At 28.7% G+C, this 15,558-nt stretch overlaps 5 protein-coding genes across 5 annotated transcripts; 3 read left to right on the top strand and 2 right to left on the bottom strand.

The window, feature by feature from the left end:
* Positions 1-3,994: 3,994 nt before the first annotated feature.
* Positions 3,995-7,871, bottom strand: LOC128958995 (histone-lysine N-methyltransferase SETDB1-like). Its single transcript, XM_054304965.1, has 11 exons — positions 7,420-7,871; positions 6,992-7,339; positions 6,697-6,911; positions 6,475-6,633; positions 6,249-6,405; positions 5,672-6,180; positions 5,099-5,604; positions 4,832-5,033; positions 4,500-4,778; positions 4,239-4,449; positions 3,995-4,112 (listed from the first exon to the last, which is right to left on the bottom strand). The coding sequence occupies exons 1-11, from the start codon at positions 7,716-7,718 to the stop codon at positions 3,995-3,997; spliced, it is 3,003 nt and encodes a 1,000-aa protein (XP_054160940.1). The 5' UTR covers positions 7,719-7,871.
* A 303-nt stretch (positions 7,872-8,174) lies between these two features.
* Positions 8,175-9,214, bottom strand: LOC128958997 (acyl carrier protein, mitochondrial-like). The gene has a single exon (XM_054304967.1). The coding sequence runs from the start codon at positions 9,025-9,027 to the stop codon at positions 8,467-8,469; it is 561 nt and encodes a 186-aa protein (XP_054160942.1). The 5' UTR covers positions 9,028-9,214; the 3' UTR covers positions 8,175-8,466.
* A 401-nt stretch (positions 9,215-9,615) lies between these two features.
* On the top strand, positions 9,616-10,819 carry LOC128958996 (RAB7A-interacting MON1-CCZ1 complex subunit 1-like). Its single transcript, XM_054304966.1, has one exon. The coding sequence runs from the start codon at positions 9,821-9,823 to the stop codon at positions 10,697-10,699; it is 879 nt and encodes a 292-aa protein (XP_054160941.1). The 5' UTR covers positions 9,616-9,820; the 3' UTR covers positions 10,700-10,819.
* A 1,760-nt stretch (positions 10,820-12,579) lies between these two features.
* On the top strand, positions 12,580-13,692 carry LOC128958430 (uncharacterized). Its single transcript, XM_054304283.1, has 2 exons — positions 12,580-12,623; positions 12,725-13,692. The coding sequence occupies exon 2, from the start codon at positions 12,881-12,883 to the stop codon at positions 13,688-13,690; it is 810 nt and encodes a 269-aa protein (XP_054160258.1). The 5' UTR covers positions 12,580-12,623; positions 12,725-12,880; the 3' UTR covers positions 13,691-13,692.
* Positions 13,693-14,372: 680 nt separating this feature from the next.
* Positions 14,373-15,116, top strand: LOC128958518 (uncharacterized). The gene has a single exon (XM_054304389.1). The coding sequence runs from the start codon at positions 14,534-14,536 to the stop codon at positions 15,107-15,109; it is 576 nt and encodes a 191-aa protein (XP_054160364.1). The 5' UTR covers positions 14,373-14,533; the 3' UTR covers positions 15,110-15,116.
* The last annotated feature ends 442 nt before the right edge of the window (positions 15,117-15,558 follow it).

Below are 15,558 nucleotides of genomic sequence, written 5' to 3'. Positions count from 1 at the left end.
TCGATTGGTGTAGATATGTATGTATGTATATGTGTGTACTGTCGGGTTGCTTATGAATCGGCAAATATGCATGAAAATCGATATTAACACTTGTGGTCACAGCGAGCTTATGGATGTACCCAACGACGTATGCCTTTCCATTAATTCATTTTTAAAGTTTTCAATATAGCCACCAGTGATATAGCAAAATGCTATGTATAAGTAAGACTGGTTATTTGTTACCTGTCCCCTACCAAACATCACTGTTTGATTGATTTTTATATTTTTCAATTATAGTCACCAAATAACAAGTGAAGCTAATGTTGTTAAGCGCTATACAATACAATGCAATATATATTAATTATGTGTTACTCTTTCGGTGTTTAGTTAATAAATTATAAAATCACTTCATTTTTCATATTATAGTAAAAATGATAATTTATATGTTGTAATATATTATAGTTTTTAAAATATAAGCTAATTATAATGATAATAATTCAAGTGTTTAAATTTATTTTAATTAATTAATTATAAACAAAAAAAATAATAAACTTATATCAGTTAAGTTGTTTAAACAAATAATGTATGTAATTTTATATAAACTAATTAATAAATCAATTTTCCTATATTTATTATTAATTATAAAAATAAATTTTCAATACTTTTTATGAAAAATAAAATAGTTGTTAGAATAAATGAAACATCACTTAAATTTAATTATAATATAATGTTTTTGAGAATAAAAGATTGAATTTTAATTTTTATTTAATTATGTCAAAATAAAAATTGTGTCTAATAAATATAATACATGTATATAAATTTAATATTTTTTTTTAATAAAATATATTGAATTTTTATTAAAATCATTATTTACCCAAAAAACATGACAATTAAATAATTACACGAAACACATAATTTTTGTTCATTAATTATTTTGACACAAATAAATTATATATAATATTTATTAACAATATTAAACATTTAAATAATAATTTCTATACAAAATACACACACACACACACAACATTATTTTTTGACATTTTAAAACTAAAATAATTTTATTTTATTTATTTAAAAAGATAGTAAAATAAGATAAATACCACACATATAGTAAAATATACAATTTATATAATTATATAAAAAAAAGTACAAGGGATGTGTATAAATCTGAAAATAACTAAATTATAAACAAACAATATTAAAACTTAGATACATTTATAACATCTATACATGCAATGACCAGTTCAGTCAATAGTTTAGTTAAGATATAAATCTTATGCGTTTTGTGTGTGTGTTTAAAGTATATAAAATTAAACTAATATGACATTACTATTATTTCATTATAATGAATACAATTCAACTAAAATTTACTACTGGTTATAGTCATAGTATTACATGTATATTATATTATATTGTATATAAAATACCACACATGCAGTGGAAGTATGAATATTGTATATATTGTTTTCAGTCATAGGGTTTCACAACCAAATTGAATACATTTTGGGCCATAATTTCAATGGTGTTTATTTAGGTTTACCCATACCTGTATGTATGTATGCATGTATATATGTATGATCCATGCATTGTGTAAAAAATACAACTTTCCAAACATTAACTGCTTTAATGCCCGCTCACGTACGGTATTGCTTTTTAAAAAAAAAAGTGTGTACACATCCCAAAGCTAACTATCCCATAGTACTGTACTTTTCTATTTTACACAATCACAAAGTTTACATTGATATGCCTTTAAAAAAATGTTTAACGCAATTACCATTTTGTTGTAAATGTGTGGCTATTTTGTATGTGTGTGTATGTGTTGTAAGGCTAATAATAATCATTTGGCAAATCACTTATTTTTCCATTCATTCACTAAAAAAGTATACAATTATTGTATAGTATCTGTTGTATTGTATTTACAATAATAAAAAACTACACTTTTTTCATGTATAACAATATTTGTCATAAGATTCTCAAACAACAGTCATCTCTCTCTCTCTCTCTCTCTCTCTCTCTCTCTCTCTCTCTCTCTCTCTCTCTCTCTCTCTCTATCATTCCATCTCTCTCTCTCTCTCTCTCTCTCTCTCTCTCTCTCTCTCTCTCTCTCTCTATCCTTTCAATAGCACCGATAGTTTGATGTTGTAGTCACCCTCAGTCCGACACTAGAAATTTTTTTACAGTGTTTCTCACAAATGTACTCTTTTAGTTAAATAAGTTAAGTCAATATTAGTATCATATAAATTGAGATTATTAGACATTTAGTGACACTTAATGTGGTCACAGCCCGGCCATCATCGTTGGCGTTCCCTTTCAATACTGGTTTAGCAATTGTTTGCTAACAAATGTTTTCTCTATTCAAATATAATAATTTTATTCATTTTTTTGTGTTGCGCTCAACACTATTTATAACTAGGGTTGACTAAAATGCAGTTATTCTAAAAGTGTAAAATGCATTTAAAATACATTAAATACATTATCGATATATAAAAATTCAATTATATTAGTTTTTTATTTAAAAAGATTACTAGTTTTAAAACTTACCATATTATTAGTGACTAGTTTTCTTAAAAATGTTTTAAAAATATCAATATTAATTATTAACTAATTTTTACCAATTTAACTATTTATTAATTATGAATAAATCAGACATTTTTAATTTATATAAATAGATTAACTTATTTTATATGGATATTAATAAAATTTGTAATTGATTTTATCAATATATTTATTTAAGTCGAAAGTGTTTTAATAGTATTGTATTCAACCAACCCTATTTAGTTTAAATAATATTTACAAATAGGTTTTGCGGTATACTTTTAAAGCTACTATCGAGTAATTCACAATCATTTTTCATACCGTTTTCTATAACTTTTATGTACTCTTATATATGTTTAGGTTTTAATCTATAATCAAAAATACATAAAATTTGTATTGAAATAAATATATATAATAGCAAATAATTGTATACTTTTTATTGAATTTTAAGGCAAATATGGAATAAATGTGAAAAATATTTATTTTAAAGATCACTGTTTAGAGTTATATACAGATTATATATTAAACTTTATTCAAGAAAAAAGTTAATTTAACTAATTGTTGCAATACTTTAACATTTGAAAATTATTATAATTAACTGTTTACTATTAAAAATTACTATTATAATATTGAAACATTGGCAAAATTATTTAAGTTAAATATAATTTTTAAATAGATTATCAAAAGTTTAATATATGCCCTTAGAGTTTATAGACGTTTTCGTCCAAATCTATAATCATAGGAAAAATGTTTACAATATTAAAATTATCTTTTATTAAATTACAAATATTATTGTTGCTTTAGTTATTTAAATACTATAAAAAATTATTTAAATTACCGATAACTATGAATATTATATACAGTTATAATCATTATCTCACAAAAGTATATCCTTCGGAGTAATCAACCGTTTGGCGTCCGAATCGGTAATTTCGAAATGAAACTCATCTTCAATGACCTCCATGTCATATAAGCTATCGAAACCCGAGTCTTAATATAAGTGTGAATCAATTGTTAACTCTAAATCACTACAATTATATTTTGTATTAATATTTTAGATTTTTAGATATCATTTTTAATTTTATTAAATAGTTTGTGTCATCTGTCACACGATAACTAAAACATTGAAAATATAGTTTAGTATATATTTTAAATATACAATATATATATATAGATTAAAATGTTAAAACGATTGATATTAATTTCAATAACTAATAAAAATATTTTATTATATTTTATAAATAGTATATTTTTATTGAATTTAAAGGTAAATATTGAATTATAAAGATAAAAAATTTACAATATTGAAATTTTTTACATTAAATTACAATATTATTGTTGTTTAATTATTTAAATACTATAAAAATTTATTTAAATTACTGATAACTAAGAATATACAGTTATAATCATTATTCAAAATCTATATTTAATTTTATTTAATTATGTAATAAAAATAAATAAATTTATGTATTTAGATATCTTATAAAAGCCGTTTCTTGCATCGGGCGGCACCACAATAGCAATACATTTTTCGGCCCTCAATAGAGCCGATCTCATAATTGTAATCCCAAGTGAGTTCTTCATACGCCACTATATCCCTATAAATTAATTATATTTATTATATATATATATATCGAGAAAGAAAGAAAGAAAGAAAGAGAGAGAGAGAGAGAGAGAGAGAGAGAGAGAGAGAGAGAGAGAGAGAGAGAGGACCGATAGCTTACTTTTTGGCAAAAAATGAAACCCATGGAAAACGTAAATCATGGGTATCAACAAAAACGTTTTGTACAAAACAGTTCGGTTCGCACGAGTGGTTCAAATATCGACCAATATTTCCCTTTCTTTTTGCGTCCAATGAATAACAGAAGTCTTCTTTATAGAAATCTTCACGTATTGAGTATCGACCTCTTGATCTGTCGTCTTGACGGCGACGACCTAAACGTACACATTATATATAAATTGTATATAAAAATCCAGTCCTTCACCTGTCGATAACTCTCTTGTGGTAAATCCCAACTCATCGTTACGGGAATACTTGTAATCTTTATCTTCGTCATCATTGTAATTGCTATCAAAATTATCATCAGATGAATCCCGATAGTCTTCATCGCTTAAATCAACGTCACTCTCATAACCTTCTTTCTGGTTCTCGCAGACATCAATGTAATCCAAATCAGCTAAGTATTCGTCACCAAATGTCTTGCCCTCCTTATCAGCCGCTTCTTCGTTGAGAATCTGAGCCGAATATGTGCACAAAAATGTCCCTAAAATACATAATATTAAAAAACAATTCATTCAATGCTAAGCAAACAAATACCTTTAGGAACGTCATGTAATACTCTAACCCCCCAACCCTTCTTCAATGTCTTAAAAAGCTGAAGACGACATTTGATGCCCTTCTGAATCACTCGATTAGGACAGCGCTGATTACAGGAACACCTTTGGTTGCACTCAAACAGTCCGGTCATTATAAAGTCATTGAGTCGTTTGAATTCATAACCAAAATATTGGAATTTACTCTTTAAAAAACATTAATAATAAACTTCAATAAGACATGCTTTTCCTAATATATCAAATACCATACCATTCTCACAGCATCACTGGCCTCCAGTGTCAACTGTTGACATGAACACCGATCACTGTTGAGACAATTGTCGGTACAGTCGCAACAGGACAAGAATTCTGGATCTAAAACAGGTTTAAATGAATAAACATCCGAATGAGGGAATCGTTTGGCACTATAGACGACATTCCCCAGATCTGTCTGATCGACAGTATTAACACATGAGATGGGCATCGGTTCCAAACCGTTAGTAATATCTTTAATGTGAAAATAAGCTTTAAGTGAATTAGACTTTCGAAACAATGCAAATCCTTTAGCAAATGTAAACAAATCGATGTCCAAAACTGATTCGGTTTGCAATAAGTAATTAAACAATTCATTTGTGTTACGGAGTCGAAGACCGCAAGGCGTTCGATAGACAACACGCAATAATTTGTCATTTGTCCGCAATAATTCCCGACGATAGCCGCAAACAATTGGTATATAAAACGGATTTTGATCGTAGAAACTGTCGGATTCAACCGATGCTATAAAGTTAATATAAATCAATTATTGTTAAACAAGAATTAGCCGATAATTAATATATTTGTTTACCATTTATACAATCAGGAGAACAGGAGTGTTCAAAATATTCTCGGGGCTTAACACGAGACAAGTCAGGTAACTGTTCCACAGATACTTCAGATATGTTGAACAATTCATTGTCAATGAGTCTCATTGGATCCAATATAGTACCACTGGGTTTCGCTGTTGACTTTCTAGCGGTTTGTTTTAAATTCTTTCGTTTTCTGGTAGCAATGTCTGTAGGAATCACCTGAATATCGTCGTCTCCTTCCATCTGATCCTTTGTTTCTTCATTTTCTTTCTCTTCTTCTCTCTCTCCCTCCCATTCAACGAAAGATGAGTGATCTCTGTTTCGAGTACTTCTTGTTGTTGATCTCATACCACGATGTTTGACATTAGTTTTCATTATCTGACATTCTTTGTAGATGTCGTACAGTTTTATTGATCCGCGATATATCCATTCTTTATAAGGTTTGGGCAACTTATGAAAGTGTATGAGTGCTAGACTCGCATCGATTTCTAAAACATTAACACTTTCCCTGAAAAAATCGAAACCAAATAATCATTAAATCAAATAACAATATTATTTAATCGTATTTAAGACTACCATCGGTTGTCAAATCGAACTTTAATTCTTTCGTCTCCTTTCTGGAGCCGAACCATTGGTCGTTCGGGATATTTCTTAATATAATTCACTAAAAAATCACAATATTCTTTCACCGATGGATTCATTGCTTTCTCGTTTTCAGAAAATATATTGTCGGCTAAAATAAATTATAAAATTGTATTTTTAACAAACAATTTAAGTCAATAGTTTCAATCAAATTAAATACCGGACACTCTGTCGTAAATATGAAATATTTCTTCACGTCTAACATAACGACAATCTTGTTTATCAAAGAAAATTAAATATCGAAAATGATTGGTATTTTTTGCCGGTTCGGCAACGATTCCCGAGTAAAATTCTCGTTGGCCATTGTCATCGAGATATGCTTTATAAAATAAAATAAATAATATATAATGTATATATATATATATATATAGTTAAMACTTACCGATAACTCTTTCGCCAACCGGAAGAATACTATCAGAAGGGGTYGAGTAAGCAATCAATTTGTTGAACAAATAGCTGCCGCCGACTACCGATCGGTCGTCGAAATTAACCGAAACACTGCAGTGATTCAATATCTTTGACACCTTTGCCGGCTTCCAGCTATAGGTCAATATACCATTACTGGCGGCAAACACTTTGACACCAACTTTTGGTGTTCTGTTGACAATTGAAACAAATAATTGACAATTAGTTAACATTTAAAAAAAATACGTTAAAGTAATCAAATGAGACCCTACTTGCGCTCAAATAACTGTGTAGTAATCGGTTTCGTATCAGTTTTAACACCAGAGGTTCCCTCATATATGACCGACAAATCTAAGTTTTCGTCGTCTGTATTATTATCAATGTTTTTGTCATTAGTATCCAATTGATTGACATTCTGTTTGTCTTCTGTTTGTGTTTGACATGAATTTTTGATTTCCTCGTTAACCACAACAACACTATTACCGGTTGTGTCAACTTTGTTGGCCTCCAATTTGGCCATTCGTTCGCGCAATTCGTCGATATCGATGACCCGTTGAATGGGTTCCGAATAATAGGTATATTCGTCGTCATAATAGATGGTTTCGGTGATTGTTGTCGTCCTAATTGTAGTAAACAAAAGTACAATACATTTAATTATAAACTAATAATCAATTGATTCAACAAAAACAATGACAAATACTTTGTACTGATATTTGGTTTTTGCAATTCTTCGTACAAACGGTCAAACTCTTCATTGTTTTTCTCGATTTCATCAATGAGTTGTTTTGCTTCTTCTTGTTGTTGTTTCTTAATCTGAAGAATCTCTTGTTTTCTGTCCAACCATTGTTTGTCTGAAGACATATACTCTTTGACCATTGATTCTAWCTTTTCGGGATTTTTGGTCAATTCATTGTACAATTCATCCCAATTAACATTTGCCGGTATCGGGAATTGACTCCAATCGATGTTGAATTTGTCGTCCTTTGGTGTGTCGGCCATCAGTGCCGTTAGTCTGGTCACCAGTCAATGACCCGATCGGTAATTATTAGACAAATTAAGTGTAAATACAATTAAAATCATAAAACACTTTCAAATATTATACGCTTTCATAACATTAGTAAACATAAAGTACGTCTAAATCATAACATTATTCACAAATGTTTTCAATTTTGTTAAATATTTAAAGTTTATAACATTTTGTTATATTAATAAACTACACAATAATTATAAAAACATTTTTTATTTAGTAATAACTAATTTTACAAATTAAATACAATTGTTTTATATTAAAATAATAATAATAACAATTGTTAGTTTCATTATAATTATTTTTCACAGTATTTTTATCCCAATTTAAGACTATATTATATTAAAAAAAACAAAAATAGTTAAATCATATAATTTTAATCAATTAAATTCTATAATTGACTTACAAACCAAATAGGGTTTTAATTAACAAACAAAACTAAATATTATATTTTCATTGCATTATCTATAATATAATGACAACCAAAATAATGGATGAATATTACGTTAATTTTAAAATGATATTAATTAAGGTTTTTAGAAAAAAACATGAGTTATAACTATTAAATATTTATATAAATTTTTTTAAATATTGTTTTTTGATTGTATGACCACTGCTGACCTGAAAAAGATAATAAAAATAGTAATAAATTATAACTCAATTAGTGATAATCTAAACTATCAAACGTTGTCTAAAATTAAAAATGTTTTTTAATTGTTTCTAATGATGTTCGTTGTGGTCATCCTTTTGCAAGCCTTCATACGCCTCCTCTTTATCAGTGATATACTTCAGTATATCCTTCGGAGTCATTAGTCTTTCGGCGTCTGAATCGGGAATTTCAAAATGAAACTCATCTTCGATGGCCATAATGACCTCCACGTGATCTAAGCTGTCGAGACCCAAGTCTTTATAGAAGTGTGAGTCAAGTGTAAGCTTTTCGGGATCTACTTTATCGTACAATTTCAAGACCAATAGTATCCGTTCCCTAACAAAATCATAGGTCATCGGCAACTTGTGAGCCAATCGGCGTGACATTGAATCGACAACCGGCGCATTGCGTACGCAGGCAATGGGTGTCCATCGATGGTCAAGTCGGTCGACAGTCATTGTGGTATATAATCTGTTAAATTCAACAAAAGCCGATTGTGTCCACCGATGGTTATCAATTGGTGTCCATTTTGCGGTCGCATTTAGCGCGTGCTTTGAACCAACAATCAGCTGTTTGGATGATCGCTGGAAACACGCTTTGGCCGCAGTTTTTGTAACCAACAATACATTCATTTTCGACCAAACACTTAGTGGTCACCAATTGTCCCGATTGTGGTCTCGTGTCGTCAATGACGTGATATTCAATTGAAACTAATTGTGAAAATAAATGCTAACAATGTTTACCAAAACCGATAAACACTGTAAACATTGTATTCAATAACACAATGTTTTGTCAATCAATAAATGTACTATAGATGGCACACATTGTACATACAGTTTAACACATTTATATTAAACAATACACTTATAATCATTTAATTCAATTTATAATATTGTAATAAAGGATAATAATAATWATTATTATTATTAATATTATTATAATTATTAATATTATGAATAGTTAATATCAAATGATAATATTAAAGCAAACATAAAAACACTAAATAACTGTAGTTTTATASTTTAGTATTAATAACTAAATATTAACCTAATATATCAATATTATACGCAAACAATGTTATAATCTCATAGAACAGAGAACCCCACACTTTATTATCAGTCAATAACATACTGTATATCACATACACGCGTACATCACGTGCTAATCACACATTAGACACACATTACAAGTTAACCCCATTATTAGACCCTCTATTTAGTCGTAACGTTGTGTTTGAATGATTCACATGTAATACAATCAATAAGTGTTATTAAAAATATATGATATTAACAATGATTTGACAATTAGTGACCAATTAATCGGTGATCACATGATATTTACGGTGATTTTCAGTGGACATTGTATGACAAGAATTTTGCAGAAGTATTGGTAGTCATCAGTGGCTGACAAACATTAACGCCGCTAATGGACGACTTGGTCCGCGAGTTAAATGTCTTGCGTCTGGACTGCAATCATAGCCGTATCGGCGACGGTGGCGATGGACAAAGTCAAGAAAATGAACGCCAATTGGTAGACACTATTGAGCGATACGCCCGAACTGTTCTGTCCATTACATGGGATCAGGAAATGGTGATCACGAACGACGAGTTTAAGACTAAAAACTCGGAGGCAGTCATGAACTCAATCATCTATTTGTTGGACGGAATCGGACAACTGTGTGATGAATTGGACACCAATGGCCACTGCGATCAACAATTGTCGAGTGATCGGCCGTTTCAAGACAATACTAAATGTGTTGGTTTAGGGGTTACCGATTACACTGCGGTCAAGACATTACTCGGTATTGACATTTGTGAATGTCTTCTGTGGCGAAAAGCGGCCCTTTTGTATGCCTTCTGTAATAGCAAACTGAACGCCGGAATTAAGTTTGTGGACAACACGGTTGTTGTCGAAGATAACAGTGACCTACGCGATGAAGAAACGCGACATAAACTACTTCAGTATCTTATCGATGGTATCCAATGGTTTCGTCAGTTTCTTAGCCAAAGACAACCATTTGAAGTTAATTCCGGCGCAGAGATGGTGCCGATGACATCATCTGAATCTTTATTGACAAACAATATCTTCAGTGATAATCATTTACTTTCACTCATGTATTTGTCAGAAATGTGTGTTTGGTATCACAACTATTCAAACCATTGGCGACTATATTTGTACACCGGTTTCGATGTGGAAGAATGGGCCAAATATTGTCTGAGATTATACATTAATAGTGTGGACAATCATTTTAACACAATTGGCTGGAACTGCGACAAAGCCAAACAATTGTTGACATTGTTTTGATTGATTGTCTGTCTGGTTGTTGTTGTGTCCAATAATTGCAAACTATTGTTCAAATTGATTGCTGAACTCAATTATATTTTATATATAATATCAATGAAATGCTCAAAATTAAAAATATCATAACTATTTAGACATCAATTATTATTTTATTTTATTACATTAATTTGTATTTAATAAACATCTTTCAATTGTTTATTATAATATTTTTACATTATTTTATTTGTGATCAAACTCTTGATATAAATAATATTTTAATTTTTAAAATAAAGTATCGATTAAATATTACAAATAATATTGTATCCCTGAAAATAATAAATGAAAAATATTTAATTTTCAAATTTCGCTTAAATTTGTTGTAATTTATTAATATTAATCGGAACAGGTATTCTTTGCGCGTAAAATAAAAGTGTTTAAATTCATTTTATTAAAAAAGTTAATGAAATTTAATAAATTGTAAAATTGTCATTTAAATCTATAACATCTCTTTAATAACTGACCAAATTTTGATTATTTTCGGTAAACCATTTCATCTGATTTTGAACCGAAAAAGACTGACTCCTTCCAGATTTTCAATTTTTTCACTATCATAGAATTGTTTTATTTATTCAAATAAAATATAATCTGACAAAGCAATATATGGTGAATATAATGATTCATCAATGGTTTTAATAAATCCTATAAATTTATTATAATTCAATTGTATAAAACTTTTTGGTATATTTTCACTTAAGTGGCCTATAATTAAGAAGTGAAATTATTTAGTACTTAAATTAATGGCACATATCTTCAGCGAATTAAGTCCAAGTGTCTTATAATGGTTCATAAATCAATACCCAATATCTATCTCATATTTTATCATCAAAAGTCTGGATATAACTTCATTAAATCCTTCAAAATTTTAGTATTAAAATTAGGTAGTTTTTCTGACTATTTTCTGTCTTTTACATTAACCTCTACTTCTTTCCATCATTTTTTATTTGTCAAATTAATGCTTACATTTAGTCTTCCATAAGAAGCCTTACTAATATTTTTAGCCTCCATTATTGCATTAATTAAGCAACGATATAGGTATTTTTGAGCATATGTGAAAATGGTGTCATGTGACATTAAGATATGTAACGGCTTTATTAATAACTTTATTCTAAATGTTTAATAACAATTAAAATACAATAATGTAAGTATTCAATTTTTAAAAAATTAAAATTTTAATCACTACATAGAACTCACAAAAACAAAGTAAAATATCATTATTTTTGAAACGCAAAGAATACCTGCTTCAATCGATATACAGTATTATGTTAACATACATTTTAATGTTTAATTAGTACAGTATATTATATTTAATAATTAAAAAAATTTTTAATTGTTTACAAGAAAAGCATAATTTTTTTTATGAACACGATAATACAATCTAGGTACTTTTTTTCTAACATTCAAGTTGTTTATAATATATACTAATTTATAAATTATCTAGACTGCAGTTGATAATCAATTTTTATATTTTTCAATAGACGAACATACCTGCGATAAGTTTTAATTTATATATAAATTAATCACAATCTATAAGAGGTTTGTTTATAACTTATTTTTTATATTACAGAATCGATATTATAATACTGTACTGAAGTATTGGTTAAATTTTTTAATATATTTATTGATACAGTTTATCATAATTATAATTTCTAAACAATATTTGAAAATCATAATAACCTACCGTAAATAGTGTTTGAATATCTCATTTGGAAATATTATAGTTTTTTTTATTTGCAGAATTTTTTTTTTATTTTAAAAACTATATCAATTTTTATTATAAAGTTTAGAAACTGTTTAATTTATAAATTATTTATAATTACTTTTTAATATAATGAAAATCTTATTTCTAATATTTCTATTATTTTTTTGTCATATTCACGAAGCTTTTGTGGTAAAAATATTAATTTATTTATATATGTTTTTTATTAATAATATTTTGATTCTTATTTAAATTTGTTTCACTAAAAAAAATTTTATTATTATTTATTGAAGTCATTAGCAAAATATAATATTGATATTAATGAAACATCGGTATCGGGTCTATCATCGGGTGCTTTCTTTGCTGTCCAATTTCAAGTGGCCTTCAGTTCAATTATAAAAGGCGCCGGTATTGTAGCGGGCGGTCCATATGATTGCGGCGGTGAGACTATGTATGCGTTTTGTATGTTTTTGAACGTACCGTTGGTTTCATTATCCGTTCAGAAGACTAGACTCAGAAGTGGTCAATCTATTGATGATAAGTCAAACCTATTGAATCATAAAGTGATGATGATTTCTGGCACTAAAGATGTGACAGTTAGTACTTCAGTGATGAATCAGTTATATAAATATTATGTTACCGAAAGTGACTTCATTCCGGTCGATAATATTCAATATAAACAAGATTTAGTGGCTTCGCATACCTTTCCCACCGACTTTGACAGCGCCGGCAATAATGATTGTGATGTCAGTGCCAGTCCGTATGTCAGTAACTGTGGTTATGATGGTGCCGGTGCCATACTTAAGCAAATATACGGTGATATTAAACCAAGAAAAGATACTAATAGGACCGGTAGTTTCATAGAARTAGATCAGTCAGAATTTATATCAAATCCATTAGCTAATGGATTAGACACAAAGGGATACCTATATGTGCCAAAAACCTGTACCGATGGTCATAAATGTAGACTTCATGTGGTGTTTCACGGATGCCTTCAATCTTATTCACAAATTGGTGACAAATTTATTAAAAATGCTGGTTATGACCGATGGGCCGATAACAACAATTTACTGATTTTGTTCCCTCAAACCTACTCTGATCTGACCATACATTTGACACCGACCAATGGTTATGTATATAATGCCAACGCTTGTTGGGATTGGATCGGTTGGTACGGTGGCGCCGGCTTTTCAACCAAAAATGGTATACAAATTGCTTTTATTAAAAAAATGATTGACAGAATTGCTGGAAAAATTTGAATAAATTTTATGAACTAAAATCTTATATAATGTATTAAATGATTTTTAATGTTTAATATATTCTATGTTCAAATTAAATAAAAATTAATTAAATAATATCATCTTATGATTAATTAGCATATTTATTAAGTAATTATTTATTGAATAAATAAATAAAATATATAATACATTAATATTATAGAAATTAATTATTAAACTATAAAACAAACACACAATTGTGACAATAAATTGTTAATATTTGGGAATATTATTATTTGAAACACTTTACATGACATGACATACAATACTCTAACTTTAGTATATAATTGAATTTACATAACACTTGTTTATCAGGCAATCTATTTGTGTGAACTTTGCAAGAATATTGATCCCAATGTTTACCGTTTTTTTATAATAATAAATCTATTGCCAAAAATTGTTGCAAACATTTTTGTGGCACAGACTCACACCGTATATGACATTTAACTACAAAAATAAATAAATAATATTATCAGAAAACAAATATTCTCTCACATTTTATTAATTTATATATCTATATATAATATTACAATAATCTATAACCAATAGTTGATATTATGTTTTAATTAAAAGCAATATTATAAACATTTATAAAAATAAATATTCATGAATATAATTTTTATTTATTATATCATATTATACATTGAAATCTTAATCGAGAATCTGGTCAAAGGTGATAGTCATGTGTCTGTCGGGAAACCAATAGGTCAGTGGTGTTGGTCATCAAATGAGTGTCAACTGCACAGTACTTGCCTCAAACATAACGCAACGTTAAAGTACGGTATCTGTGAGTGTAAGCCCGGGTATGTAGTGACCAACGATTGGATGCAGTGTTTGATCGGTAAACGCTATGGAGAATTGTGTCATTACAACCAACAGTGCAAACACTTCGACAAGAATATGGTTTGTGAGTTAAATCAAAGTATTGATGTGTCGTTTTGTATGTGTAATGACTATCATCGATACGATCTAAACCTTAAGCTATGCCAATGGTGTGATGAAGTCGACTGTCGACGACATCCCGAAGTCAATGAAAAGTCGCCGATATTACCGAAAAACATTGAACGCTATAACCGATGGTATCATAATATGGATTTCGGTTCGGTGTTCGGCATCTGGGCGTCGCTGCTTATCATTGGTCTACCAATGAGTATATTTTTATTTTTACTGGTCATCCGTGTCACTAGACTTTTAGTCAATCTGACAGCAAATCATGGCATTAGTGTTGAATCTCACCGTACAAACCAAATCAACACTATTGTTGGTCACAATCAAATCTATGTGACCCTTCCCATTGCCGAAGTTGTCCGGTCAGAACAGCCGCCGCCACCGTATGAGGAATTGATTAAACAAAGTCGACTTCCCACTTACGAGGAGGCACTGCAAAACATGTTTTCATAATTCAACAAATCGTTATTAAATTAATAATTTTATATAACATCTGTAATTGTATTTTCTACTGTTAACCTATAATATTATACAATTTCATTAACATATGTAAAATTGTCATTTTTTCAATATTATAATTTTATATGAAATATATATATCTAAAAATTGGACAGCGGAGTGGCTCAGTGCTAGAATTTTCCGATTACAAAGCTGTATATACAGTACCCGGGTTCAAATCTAATCAATTTATTATTTTTTGTTTGTTTGCATTTTTGCGTTTAAATCAGTTTTTTATGCTATTGATTAAATTTTAATTAATTATTTGCTACTAATATTTTGTTTATGACTAATGATGTTTTTTTGTGCCAATATATTCTTAAAAATAATTATTTATTAAAATTTGAATATAAAAGTTGATTGATTTACTAAATAAAAAAAATATATGAGTTTAATAAAAATTT

The sequence above is a fragment of the Oppia nitens genome, unplaced genomic scaffold (genome assembly GCF_028296485.1).
Source record: "Oppia nitens isolate AA-2021 unplaced genomic scaffold, nextdenovo-longstitch-racon4-pilon3 scaffold3_pilon_pilon_pilon, whole genome shotgun sequence".
Taxonomy (NCBI): Eukaryota; Metazoa; Arthropoda; class Arachnida; order Sarcoptiformes; family Oppiidae; genus Oppia; species Oppia nitens.
The sequence above is the reverse complement of the archived record's forward strand: the minus strand, read 5'-3'. Positions and strand labels throughout refer to the sequence as shown.